General features: G+C 47.3%; 1 protein-coding gene across 10 annotated transcripts in view; it reads right to left on the reverse strand.

Annotated features, from left to right (window-relative positions):
• LOC147616271 (uncharacterized) overlaps positions 1–13522 on the reverse strand; it is an 86092-nt gene that overhangs the window by 13180 nt on the left and 59390 nt on the right. For 5 of the 10 annotated variants that reach the window (XR_015262461.1, XR_015262460.1, XR_015262459.1 and 2 more), the window contains one exon: positions 8133–8895. Coding sequence is in view for 5 of the 10 variants with exons in the window: in XM_086777296.1 (XP_086633422.1) it covers positions 8133–8895 (763 nt within the window). In the remaining 5 variants the exon portion in view is untranslated. Of the gene's footprint in view, positions 1–8132; positions 8914–13522 lie in introns of those variants that run through there. The other 5 variants (XM_086777297.1, XM_086777301.1, XM_086777300.1 and 2 more) reach the window with 5 other exon arrangements.

Below are 13522 nucleotides of genomic sequence, written 5' to 3' on the forward strand. Positions count from 1 at the left end.
TCCCCGCTGCCCGCTGCCCGCTTCGCTGCCTGCCTGCGCCCCCCCTCTCTCTCTCCCTGTTGTTTGCTTCCGCCGCCCCCTCTCTGTTGGATTCCGCCGCCCTCCCTCCCGCCTGCTGACCTGTCGCCTCCCTCTCTCTCTTCGAACCGGTCGCCTCCCTCCCGCCTGCTGCCTTGATCGCTGCTTTCTCTCTCGTAGCCGCCCTCTTTGTTAGCCGCACAGGACCGCTGTGGCCTTGTTTCCCCGCCCACACTTGCTCAGGCCCCCAAGGCAGCAACATAACTCTCTCTCTCTCTCTCGCTTCTTCCATGGCTTCCCCCTTGCGCAACCCAACGAAGGCGACCTTTATGGTCACAAACAAGAGGATAACAAATGTGGAAAAGGAGATGAAAGAATGGAAGGCGGAGATGGAGGGATGGTGAAAAGAGAAAGCCAACTTTCTCCAAATCGTATTCAATGAGGGTAAGCAGTGGAAAGAGGAGGAGGACCTCATAGCAGAAGTCAAAGACCTTCACGGGGAAGTCAACACGCTCAAAGGCGTAATTTCAGCTCTTCAAAGGGAGCTTGCAGAGGCTAAGGCAAATGGTGGACTAGAAGAAGGTGAAATTCAGCCATCCATGATAGAAGAGCTCAAGGTTATCAAGGAACAAGTACGGGCAATTAAGGAAGAAGAGAAGCAACACGAAGCAACGACTTCCTCATGGGTGGAAGTCATCACCAAGACTCAAAGAAAGATGGATGAAGCTGAGAAGTGGATAGAGGTCGCCAAGACGGGTAAAGGTAAGGAGATAACAACCCCTACACCTACAATCATTAACATGACTTTGGAAGAGGAACAACGAAGACGTACACGTGCTTTGCATGTCAGGATTACCGGCCTTAAAGACAAGGATAAAGTTGAAGAGGAGGTGAAAGAGCTTATGGTGTTGATGGGGATTGACAGTCCGGCACACACAAAAGCCTGGAGAGTGGGCAAAAAAAGCGGAGGCAACGGGGAAACATCAAAGGAAAGAGCTCTCATACTTCGCTTCCCCTCTATTGAGGCGAAGAAGGAGTTCTTGAAGAGGTGACCCACTTTAAAGAATACAGGCATTTTTCTTGGTGACGATCTTACTCTTTCACAGCTTGCACATATGAAAGAAGTCATGCCAGAGATTAGGGCGGCAAGAGAAAAGGGAAAGATAGCATTTTATAGAGAAGGGAGGGTGGTCATCGTGGAGCGACGCTCTACATGACGGTGCGAGACCTATGGGACCAAATTAAAGCTGGCAGCCTGGAACTGCAATGGATCCCTCAGACTTGATGTAGGTGCCTTTGAGGACAGCTTCAGAGATAGAGATATAGTCTTCTACTCGGAGACTCACCAGGCCCCTGGTCAGATGATGCCACAGGTGACAGGATACAGATGGGAGACAGCTTGCAGAGTAGGGACGAGATTGGTACACAGTAGTAGAGGATCAGGGGGGGTGGCAGTTCTTTTCAGGGAGGAGCTGCAACCGCTTCTACACAACGTTCGGAGAGGGTAGTAGTGGATCATGCATTGTTGACATTGACTATCTCTTTTCACTTTACCACAGCTCAGAGGACACGAGGGGCAGATCACACTCGATATACTTTTACTTCAGAGACTGATGCTGTCTACACACATGGGATTTATAGACGTCTGTGTACACAGAGGAGCCAGGGAGACCTTTGGAGGAGCTGACCCATATATTGACAGAGACTTTACAGGATGCAGTGAGAGGGGCATATCCACATACTCAGCCTCGACAAAGACAGCGTTCTGGGTGTATGTCCCAGAACATCTGGTATGATGAGGAGTGCAGAGAGACGAGAGCCCGACTGCAGCGGGAGGTTGCTTTGGGAGTCACTACTCACCGATAGTCATGTATTGCCTTCCGGCGCCTTGTGCGAAGGAAGAAGCGGGCCTTCCTTGCTCAGCTAGAGCAGGAATTATACCACCTGTTCTTCAGCCAGGATTCGAGGGAGGCTTGGCGTTTGTTTCATGAGTCCTCCCCTGCTTTGGCCATCACTTCTACAGAGGTCTGGGGTAGTTATGCAGCATCTCTATATACAGTTCCTGGACAGACACCTTTTCCGGACCCGCCAGTACCATGCCCACAGACATGTACTTTCTTTACCGCAGAGATGGTAAGGAAGGCCATTGATAGGATGAAGACTGGGAGAGCATATGATCATGATGGATTGGCCGCTGAGCACTTTATTCATGCGAGGGACATGCTGGCAGAGGTTCTAGCAGTGATGTTCAATCGTGCTATGTGTGAAGGCTTACCCGTGACTTGGAGTATGTCCACCATCATGCCTATCTTCAAGTCAGGGGACCCTAAGGGGCCAGGGAATTATCGCACTATTATGATTGGTCACACACTAGCACGATTGTATGCATCCATTCTTGCGCAGCAGTTGAGTAGATGGGCAGAGAGAGAGGGCATTCGAGCAGAGGGACAGGCAGTGTTCAGCAGAGGTTTCTCTACTCTTGACCACATCTTGACTCTGCGGGCCATTATTGAGGAGGGCAGGTCGCATGGGCGACGGATTTATTGTAGCTTTGGGGACTTCCGCAAAGCATTTGATACAGTGCGCAAAGCCAGATTGATGAGGCGATTACAGGAGATGGGGCTATGGGGGATTATGGCTTTATATAGATCAGTTGCAAGACAGGTACGCATCCCAGAGGGGGTCTCTACTTTGGTTCACTCCACTATTGCGAGACGCAAGGTTGCCCGTTATCTCCTTCATCGTTTGGTATGTATAGGGATGAGGCTTCTAACTACATTGAGAGATTGGGGGACAGAGGAGCCCAGCTAGCAGGTAAATGGATCCCACTATTGTTATATGCTGATGATATTGTGTTGATCTCTGAATCCCCTGAGGGTATGCAACGTCATCTGGATGCTTTACATGAGTTTGCACATGATAGTGGATTGTCTGTCAACCTTGGCAAAACCAAGGTTATGGTGTTTAACACCATGCCACAGTGGGTTAGGTGATCAGCTTCCACATTTACATATGGGCAGGAGATTGTGGAGTATACAGATGCATATACATATCTTGGGGTAGTATTCAGTGGGCCAGTGTTTTCGATGAGGAGAGCAGCAGAGACTAGATTGACTAGAGCACATGCAGCCCTAGGTGGTTTGGAGAGGATGTGTTCGCAGGTTCAGTTTCATAAACCTCGAACGAAACTTTGGCTTTTTGACACTCTAGTGACATCAGCTATGCTTTATGGAGTGCAGATATGGGGACGTTCAGTGGGCCATCACAGCGCAGGCGGGTGGAGAGGTATGGAGAGGCCTTTGGTATCTATGATTGCTAGGATTATTAGAGCCAAGGCCGTGGTACCTCATGAGATTATTCGAGCAAAGCTGGCAGCTGCCCCTCTGGTGATTGAGGCTCTTACGAGATCAGTCTCCTACATACATGGCTTGTGGGATCTCCCCCGAGACAGATATGCACGCCTCGCCCTGGAGTCATCCCGACAATTAGCTTTACAGGGAGACACGGCTTGTTGGTATGGACAGATGACATCTTGGTTCCAGGCACATGGTTTTAGCATGGACAGATTGCCTCCCTTCCAGTATTCTCTAGGGGCACCCTCTCTCACTCTCACACGGACAGAGATTACCAGACTCATCCGTCAGGATTTAGTTCAGCTGGACATTAGGAGAACATGGATACAGCCGACTGAGGAGCTGGGCACGAAGATGGCTTTCTACAGAGAGCATTTTCTTCAGCTCACAGCAGATGGTTTTGTGATCAGACCCAGTTACATGGATGTACACTTGTCTCATGCAGTACGATGTGCTATTGGTCAGATTCGCACATCCTCACACCAGCTTGAGATTGAGATTGGCCGATATAGAGGTATACCAGCTGAGGCCAGGATATGCCGAGTATGCCATGGGGAGCCAGAGACAGAGCTGCATTATATATGCCATTGTACTGCATACTATGAGATACGTGGTCGTTTCCACTGTTTATGCAGAGAGGGTTTTGGCCCACTTTCCAGAGTCATGGGGTACCAGGACCAGAGGTGTTTGGGATTGTTCTTGCTTGAGCTGCGAAGATATAGAAATAGCCTGCTTAGGCACACAGAGAGCCAGACTCAGAGGCACATTACAGACTTCTTTAGTCTAGCCATCACTGCGCCAGATGGACCACAGCAGCAGCAGGACATGGATACCGCCCACACCAGCGGTACACTGATTGATCGTGCGATTGAGCTTGGGTGGTCCAGACGCCCACGACTACGGAGGAGGGCATCCCAGCATAGACGGAGGTTGCAGCGGCGGATTCGGATTATTCTTGCGAGACATGGGGGACACCCAATCAGGGTGCTGACCACAGAGGATATTGAGGAGATCCGCCAGCGTCCGATGCGGCACATATTATGAGATAGAGGCACCTCCATAGTGTTCCCCCCCGTCCCACATGATATTGTATCCCCTCACTATACTCCACTCACCTCCATAGCGTAGCCCCCCCTCACTATATTCACACCCTATAAGGGTTTCTGTTTGCCTTCCAGTTCCAGTTTCATTTTCTAGGTGCCTGTACTATCATCTTTATTTTTCTTTTTCATTTTCTGGTTTTTTATCCAGACATTGTATCAGATCCACCATGATGTAACTTTTTGGTCTCATAGGTCATTATGGCCTTTTGAAGACGTTTATATAACATTTCATTTCATTTCATTTCATTTTCATCTCTCTCTCTCTCTCTCTCTCTCTCTCTCTCTCTCTCTCTCTCTCTCTCTCTCTCTCTCTCTCTCTCTATATATATATATATATATATATATATATATATATATATATATACCGGTGTCTTTTGAGATCAGGGGGAGATTCCACTTCCTATTCAGAGAGGAGTTTGGGCCACTGTCTCAAGTTATGGAGTATCCAGATCAACGTTGTCTCGGACTCTTCTTGTTGGAGATCCAACGACACAGAGAGTTACTATTCAAAGATCCTCGACCCTGGCACCCATCTTTGTCTACCATCACCAATTTTATCCGCCCACAGGAGGAGGACAATCGGACAGATGAGGCCACCATAGTAGCGATGAGGGGCCCACCATCTCGCCCCTCGACTCGAGCTCGTGCCACCGAACTTTGGAAACCTCATCCTCCTAGACCTCGAGCACCCCAGGCTCACCAGCCCAAGATTGATGAGATCGCCCGCCACTAAGAATCTATAAATGCTACCTAGTCCCAGTTTCTCCATCTAGGGTCCCTCCTCACCCCCTCATCGATGCTAGAAATCCTTTATGGACCCGTGTTAGACATGCATGTAAGAGATGCTTAAGAGTCATCAGCAGTACACACTTGTCCATGTCAAAAAGATAATTGTCGACTTTTACATCTCAAGAGATGATTGTACACGATAGGGAGGAAGGGAGGATGAGAAACACTTTATATACACTAATGCATCTCATCGATGGATAGCTCCCTCTCTACATTCAGACCCCCGTATCCTCTACACCCACTTTGTATCCACGATGATGAGGATGTGATCCTCCATGATGAGGATGAGGATGATGATCCATATTAGTGTTAGTTCTTTTCGATATGTTGTCTTTTTTTTTCCATGATGAGATTCCATGGACACATTGTACACCTTTTGTCTTTGACCATTTTGCAAGACTTTAATATATCTTCTTCTTATTCTTCTCTCTCTCTCTCTCTTTCTCTCTCTCTCTCTACACACACACACCATGGATCTCTTTGATCCCCCATAGCTAGGCTTACCTATGCAATCCTAAACCTACATCGGTGCCTCCACCATGGGCCTCACCCATCCTTCCTCACTAGCTCCTCCTCCCCTGACCCTTCGGCCGATGCTTGGACAGCTTCATTCTCTAGAACAAGGGTTTCCCTCCTAATTCTTGGTTGGGTGGAAGGCCTACCCTTGATCTGCAGGGGGTTTGGCCTCACCCGCTCACGACAGTTTTAAGATGGCACTTCCCCCACTCCCCTCCGAAGAGTCCGCATCATGGGCCTAAGGGGCGGAAGTGGCACATTGATCCCCTCCCTTGAGGCCATGAACGTCACGTCCTCACGCTTGTGGCTTTGGCAGAACATACCTTTGGTGACGTCGGCCGGTGCAACACTATTCTACAAGGATGATGAAGATGGCCTGGCTCTTGTAATCTCACACTGCCGCATCTTAGTAGCCACACTATCCTTTCGACACTGGACTCCAGAAATCGGCACATGATTGAGAGCTCATTTGTAGCCTTGCCGCCTCGCACATCCAGTGAGAGCATTGCATTGAGACTATTGCAGGTCAACCACCCCCCCCCCCTCCCCAAAGCTATCGCCTAGCTCTTGTACTCTCGCACTACCGCATCTCAATGGCCAAAGTATCCTTTTGATGCTGGACTCCGGAAACTGGCACATGCCAGCATTGGGAGCGCATTTGTAGCCTTTCCGCCTCACGCATCTGTGAGCATGCTGCAATGAGACTATTGCAAATCAAACTACCCCCCCCCCCTCCAAGGACCATTCGAGCTATCCGGTTGATCTCATTGACACACTACGAGGACACCTAGAGCGCCTCGCAGGGGACTCAGACAAACGGAGACAACGGGTTGCTTTCTTCCGCACCTAGAGCATCGGGCCCTTCTTCTCCACAAAGGAGGGTACCGTCATTGGCACTACAGGCCACGAGTTTGGCTTCCCTCCTCCTCCTCTTATGTAGCCTCCCTCCCATGGTAGCCAAAAGGACCAAGGCACTCACAAAGCCGTTTGGCTCGACTAGAGTTTGCCCAAGAGTACCCCTAGATTTTGGCGGACTACTTGGAAGCCATGAATCTGTCACCAAGCTTAGTATTAAGGAATGTCACATGCACCCATGCACTGAGGTGCTATGTGACACACTGGCTCATTATCAATGCTACATTTGTACATCAGTAGAACCTTTTTAGGGATTTATTTGTTGTATGACGTGACCCCATTGTGAGCTAGTGCAGGGACACGTCAAGCACAAGCTATGTAGGTCACATCTGAAGCCTTAGGTGTGGGTATGTGTCACTTAACCCACTCAGAGAACAGAGCATTTAGGTCATCTTAGGATCAATGCATGTACCAGGCATGTAGGAGCAAAGGGCTTTAGGCTTGGTTTAGGGCCAGCCTTAGGTGGGCTCCCACAAGAGCCACAAAAGGGGCAAGCCTTGGCATTATGCCCAAGTCGGCCAGCAGCAGCATCAATCAGCCAGCATAATAAGCCCACAAGCCACACATGTAAAAGGCGCCTGCATTTTTCAACATGTCGTGGACATTAATAAACAGGCCGACAACATGTAGACCAGAGGACTTCATGTAGGGGAGCATATATAAGCAGCCCCTCAGTCCATACATAAATCATCTCATTCTTGCATAATTCATGCAGCAAAACACAGCAGCTATCATGTGTGCTTGATACTTCTCACTTGTGCATACATCTCTACAGCATAGCACTTCAGTGTGCTATAGTCCAAGGCAGCCATAAGTTATCTTCAGCATTCAGCCATCAGTCTCGCATCCCCTCAGCAAATCTAGGTGGGCATATTGGCTCCTGAAGGGGCTTCTACGTTGTCTACAGACCGCTTGATGGTTCAGCCGATGCTCAGTCTTCTTCGTCCTTGCGTTTGGCATTCCAGAGTCAACCGTCGTCGGTAAGTTCTTGGTAAAGTCTGCATTGTAAAGAAGTTCTCCAAAATACTAAAAGCAAATACTCTTGCTTGCAAGAGGGGGGCCCTTAAATGGGTAGTTGGGACCCAATCTGGTTTTGACTTTCCATCTTCTCTACGTATAGCTCTATCTCCTTGTTCAAGAATTAAAGTGGATTGCTTAAATTCACTCAAACATAAAGGTATAAAGAAGGCCTTGCTATGTGTTACACGACCATATCGGCTGCATGCTACATATGTCAAGGAGGAATTAGTTCACTAGCCTTTATGTACATATATTCCAAAACAAACTAGACGTACTTGTCTCTGTAGTATAAATTTAGGTTGAGGTCAATTAAAAGTTTTAATTCAACTTGGACAAAGAAACTCCTGAAACTTCATAAAGGCTTTGCCAAAATAAGTGCCCCAAAGAAAAAAGAAAAAAAAAAAAGCAGTCGGCATACCTTGTCTATCTACAGCTCCAGGCACCAATCTAGGACAAACAGGAGAGGTAAAGGTTGTCCCCAAGTCTTGCTTTATATCCCTGATTGGCGCACTTAATGTTTGATCTAGCGAGAATGGTCCAGCAGTCTGTCTCGCTAATCCCTTTGCAGGAGTGCCCATCTTTAATTCTTCCTGCCTGCTATCTCTTTTTTTGCGCCGAGTGTAAAACTTGGGGCAAATCAATAGTTTATTCATTGCTTCGCCACTGCTTAACTGATCATAATTGATTGTATCTGAAGCAGAATTATCCCCGTTGAAGCCATCTCCGAGGCAACTGTTGGCCTTCAGATTGTTGTCCCAGATGCTCACGCCAGACATTTTTTCAGCACTCAGACTTGAAAGTCTCTTTGCGTCCACGATTCCCAAAGTAAGATTATAGTGTTTTCCATATCCTAAGTGAAGAAATTCAACCACAGAATTGTTCATGCATTCCCTAGCTGAAAAACCAGGAACTTCCTGAGTCTCATTGCATTCAGCAGCCTCCACAGACATGGGTGCCGCTTTCCTCCTTGTTCTTACATGGACATTCTCCATGATTTGCCCATCGTCTTCACCATCTTCATTTTGAGCAAACTTCTCTAGCAAGCGATCACACTTCAACTCTTGGGCTGTTTCAGAGAAAGGCATCTTATGCAAGTTTCCTTCCATACCAAGAGTGCGTTTCGACTGCTTGGCATCCTTCAGTTCTTTCAGCCCATCTGCAACCCACCTTGTTGATTTCACCTACATGTAAGGAGGAAACTAAACAAATCAGTGAAGCATAACAGAGGCGTCCCTTTTGTGAAGCATGCAATCATACGATCCTTCAATAAGCATACCTTCAGACTCCTGAAATTGATGCATATTTGATTTCAAGAATGGTAAAGCCTATTTCAAGGTTTGTAAAGCCTATTTCACGGTTACAAATGTAAAAGACATGTATGTATGTATTCCTCACATATTATTTCATAAAAAAGCCCAAGCAAGAGCTAGGAGGGTATTCCCATTCCGAGTCCAGGGTTGTTACGAGGCACACACCTATCTCAGCGAGGCGTACGATGCGTTCAAGGCGTATGGACAGGTGACCGAGGCGTACGGATCTCAGTGATTTTTTTCGCCAACTGCGCCATTTTCGCCCGTTTCGGAAACTTTGCGATTAGGCCCGTTTCTGTCCGTTTATACCCGTTTGGGTTGACTCAGTCTGGTGACTGGTCTTAGACAGGGGCGGGGCTATTTGATACAGCCGGCAGCACTCTCTCTCCCCCTCTCGACTCTCTCATACCCACAGCCCCTCTAAGGCTTAAGCCAAGGCCCAACACACTCTCTCACTCTCTCTCCCTCAAGGCAGCCCCTCTCTCTCTCTCTCTCTCTCTCTCTCTCACACACACACACACACACACACTCTCACCCTCTCACACTCTCTCTCTCCCTCTCTCACACACACCCTCTCTCTTCCTCCCTCAAGGCTCTCTCTCTCACACACACATACACTCTATCTCTCTCTCCCTCTCAGACACACACTCTCAGACACACACCCTCCCTCTTCCTCCCTCAAGGCCTCTCTCTCTCACACACTTTCTCTCTCTCTCTCTCTCTCTCCCCCTCTCACACACACCGTCTCTTCCTCCCTCAAGGCCTTTTTCTCTCTAGACACTCTCTCTCTCTCTCTCTCTCTCTCTCTCTCTCTCATTATGGTACTAGTTGGAGCTAGACAGATCTTCATTGCATTCTTGTATACCCTATGCATATAGGTTGCATACTGAGCCTCTAGCAGTAGTGCTCCATACATCACACCCCCCCACTAGCTCAGTACTTTCATAGTTTATTTCATGTTCATTTTGTGCTTTCTTTTTTTTTTTCTGGACATCCAGAAGACATTCACAGTTGTACATTGATTTGTCTCATAGGTCGAGTTTGGCCTCTAGTAGACGTTAATACAGCTTTCTTTTTCTTCTTTCTTTCTCCCTCTCTCATACACACACAAATTCTCTCCCTCATAATCCATCATGCCTAAGCCGGCCAATCCCGCATGGGATCGTTTCACCATAGTGCTTGAACCCCCCACCGCCCGTTTGGAGGGGGGGGAGGGGGGAGGGGGAGGGGGGGTGGAAATGCCGGTATCGTGGCTTCGAAGGGAATAGCACCATCACCCGAGTGCTTCGCCACATGGCAAAGTTGGGAGGATGTGGAATCTTCGGATGTCAATCCATTCCACAAGCCATTGCCGATGAGGTGATTAGGGAGAACTCTCATTTGCAAGCGGATAACACAAGGTCAAGCCCACCTCTTCGACAACAAGAGCTCAAGGAAGAGACACTCATGCCCTCTTTGGCATCCGGAAGCGCGAGTGTCAATATTGGGGAAGGATCGGGGTGAAGCTCCCAATCAAAGCGACCACGACATCCCTCTGATGATGCCGGTGCTAGAGGGCTTGTACAAGCCACTCAAAACACGAAGGCCTATGTCAAAGAGCGGCAACGAGTGCCGGAGATCGAGATTGCACGCACCATCATTGAGTGCAATCTCTCTTTTCACAGCAATAGAGAGCTGTTTTGCTGAATTTCAGTCATTGGGAGTGTGTAGGAGAGTGATTAGCATTTGGAAACACTCTTGGAAGCTTGAGAAACACCTTAGCAAGCTTGGAAATGGAGTTGGGAAGGAGAAAGTGTAGAAAATACAGCCAAACAGTCCTCATGAAGGAGGCCCCAATCTCTAGAGAGAGGAGGAGGAGTGAGGTGGTGAATTGTCCAGTGTAGGTGGCAGGCAGGTGCTTTGTGGAGCAAGCTAGAGTGGACAAATGGCTGGTTACTCCCTTTGTACAAAGGGGATAAGGTCTGGGCAGTCGACATTGGGTTATGTCCACCTCGGGACATTAGTGTGTGTGAACATCGGGCTGGTCATAATTTATAAGTGAGTTTTGGTCGCCCAAAGGTTAATGAAGTGTGTACACACTCACTTATAAATTAGTGCTAACTCCTAAGGCTAGGTTTATGACCAATATTTACCACCTGTCACATGCCACATAACCATGTCAGCAGATAGTTTCATACGCACGGTTCGCACGCCGGCGTCCCCTTACCCGAAACTACACATTGGTCAAGCAAGCATGAAAACAGCATGCAATTTTAATTGCAAGCAAGCACATAAAGGTGCTATGCAATGCAGCATTGGTATGGACAATCCCCGTTCATGAGACTACCAAAATAGACGTGCTCCAGGCAAGTACACGAGATACGCACCTGAGCAAAAGTAATATCCAAGTCTCTTACATATCCATCAGCCGTAAATATCTCATCCTTTGTGCGGAGGATAGGTGGCAAAACAACCTTACCATAAACAATCTCAGACGGGGCCTTTCTCGTAGATGCATGCACCGTGTTGTTGTATGCAAATTCCACAAGCGGTAAGTACTTCTCCAAAGAAGACTTCTAATCTGCCACAACATTTCAAGAGATCCAAAACGGCTGAATTTGCAGCCTCACTTTGCCCATCCGTTTGAGGGTGATATGCTGATGAGGAGTCCAACTTGGTGTCCATATTATCAAATAAGGCCGGCCAAAAGAGACTTGTAGTCCTGGGATCTCTTGTCTCCCACAATGGACTTCAGCATTCCATGATGTTTGAACACTTGTGCAAGATATATTTTAACCATATGCTCAACTTTGATGCTCTTTTTGACCGGCAAGAAATGAGCTTGCTTGCTAAACCTATCCACAATTGTCCAAATTGCATCATTATCCTGTTGGGTTTGTGGCAAGTCCATAATGAAATCCATTGTAATACTTTCCCATGGCTGCGTGGGAATAGGCAATGACTGAAGCAAACCTAGTGCCTTTTCCCTAACAAATTTCACCTTTTGACAGGTGATACATGCACGTGCATGTGCCTCTATGTCCTTCCGCATACCTGGCCAAAAGAAATACCGCTCAATCATGTGCGTAGTAGGCATTATGCCTCTATGACTAGATTATGGAGGAGCATGGCACTCATCGAAAACCTTTTGCCTCATGTCAGACACCACACAGGCAATTATCTTTCATGAGATAACCCTCTTTGATCACATATGAGGCATGTGCATAACCAGCCATCAAATCAGCCCAAATAATGGCAAAATCAGCATCCGTATTATACAAATCACACCAGAGTCCCCACGAGAGGCAACCGAGATAGCTGCTACATAAGGCTTTCGTGACAATGCATCGGCCACTACATTCTTCTTTCTTGGGATGTGCAAGATCTAAAAATGAAACATAGAGAGGAAATTGGCCATCCTCATATGCTTCTCTAACAACTTAGTTTGGGTAAGAAAATACCTCAAACTCTGGTGATCTGTCTTCACAGTGAAATCAGCCCCAAGTAGGTAATGTTTCCATATAGTAAGTGCATGAATTACAACCAAGAGCTCTTTCTCATAAATGCCAAGAGATAGCTCTCCATCATGCAATCTATGGCTCTCATCAGCCACGGCATGTCCCTCTTGATTAAGAACAGCTCCTATGCAATTTCCAGATGCATCACATTCCACACTATAAGCCTTTTGCAAATCATAAATGATCAACACTGGACCATGAGTAGTTGCATCTTTCAATTTGAGGAATGCATCCCTCTCTACATTAGTCAATTTGAACACAGCCTTCTTCTTTGTCAAATCATGCAAAGGACAAGCAATCCATGCAAAGTGCCAAATGAACCTGCGGTAGTAAGAGCATAATCCAAGAAAACTACGGATCTCATGCACCGAACTCAATTCAGGACAATTCTGAATTGCACTAATCTTTGCAGGATCCATCCGCACTCCATCTTTGGACACAATATGCCCAAGATAATGTATCTCTGACAAGAAGAACTCACTCTTCTTTGCATTTATGAAGAGTTTATGCTTACGGAGTTCTTCAAAAACAATGGCCAAATGAGCTCTATGCTCTTCTTCGGTCTTCGAGAAGACTAGGATGTCATCAAAGAAGACATCTGTAAATTTCCTGTACCCACAGAATATGCGATCCATCATTCTATTGAATGTAGCCGGGGCATTTGTAAGACCAAAAGGCATAACAACATACTCATAAAGCCCAAATGCTGTCCTGAAAGCAGTTTTGTGTACATCCTCAGGCACTACACGCACTTGATGATACCCACTCTTGAGATCAATTCGGCTAAAGCATGCCGATCCATCCAACTTGTCAAGGATGTTGTCTATGCGTGGAATCGAAAACCGATTCTTAATGGTAAGCTTATTCAAAGCTCTATAATCCACACATACGAAAGGATCCATCCTTCTTTTGAACCAAGAGGATGGGTGAACAATATGGGGAGGAGCTTGGCTGAACCAAACCCTTCTCAAGAAGCTCATTCACCTACTTCATGATCTCCT

The sequence above is a fragment of the Cibotium barometz genome, chromosome 38 (assembly GCF_041138505.1).
Source record: "Cibotium barometz isolate CiBa-2024 chromosome 38, ASM4113850v1, whole genome shotgun sequence".
Classification (NCBI taxonomy): Eukaryota; Viridiplantae; Streptophyta; class Polypodiopsida; order Cyatheales; family Cibotiaceae; genus Cibotium; species Cibotium barometz.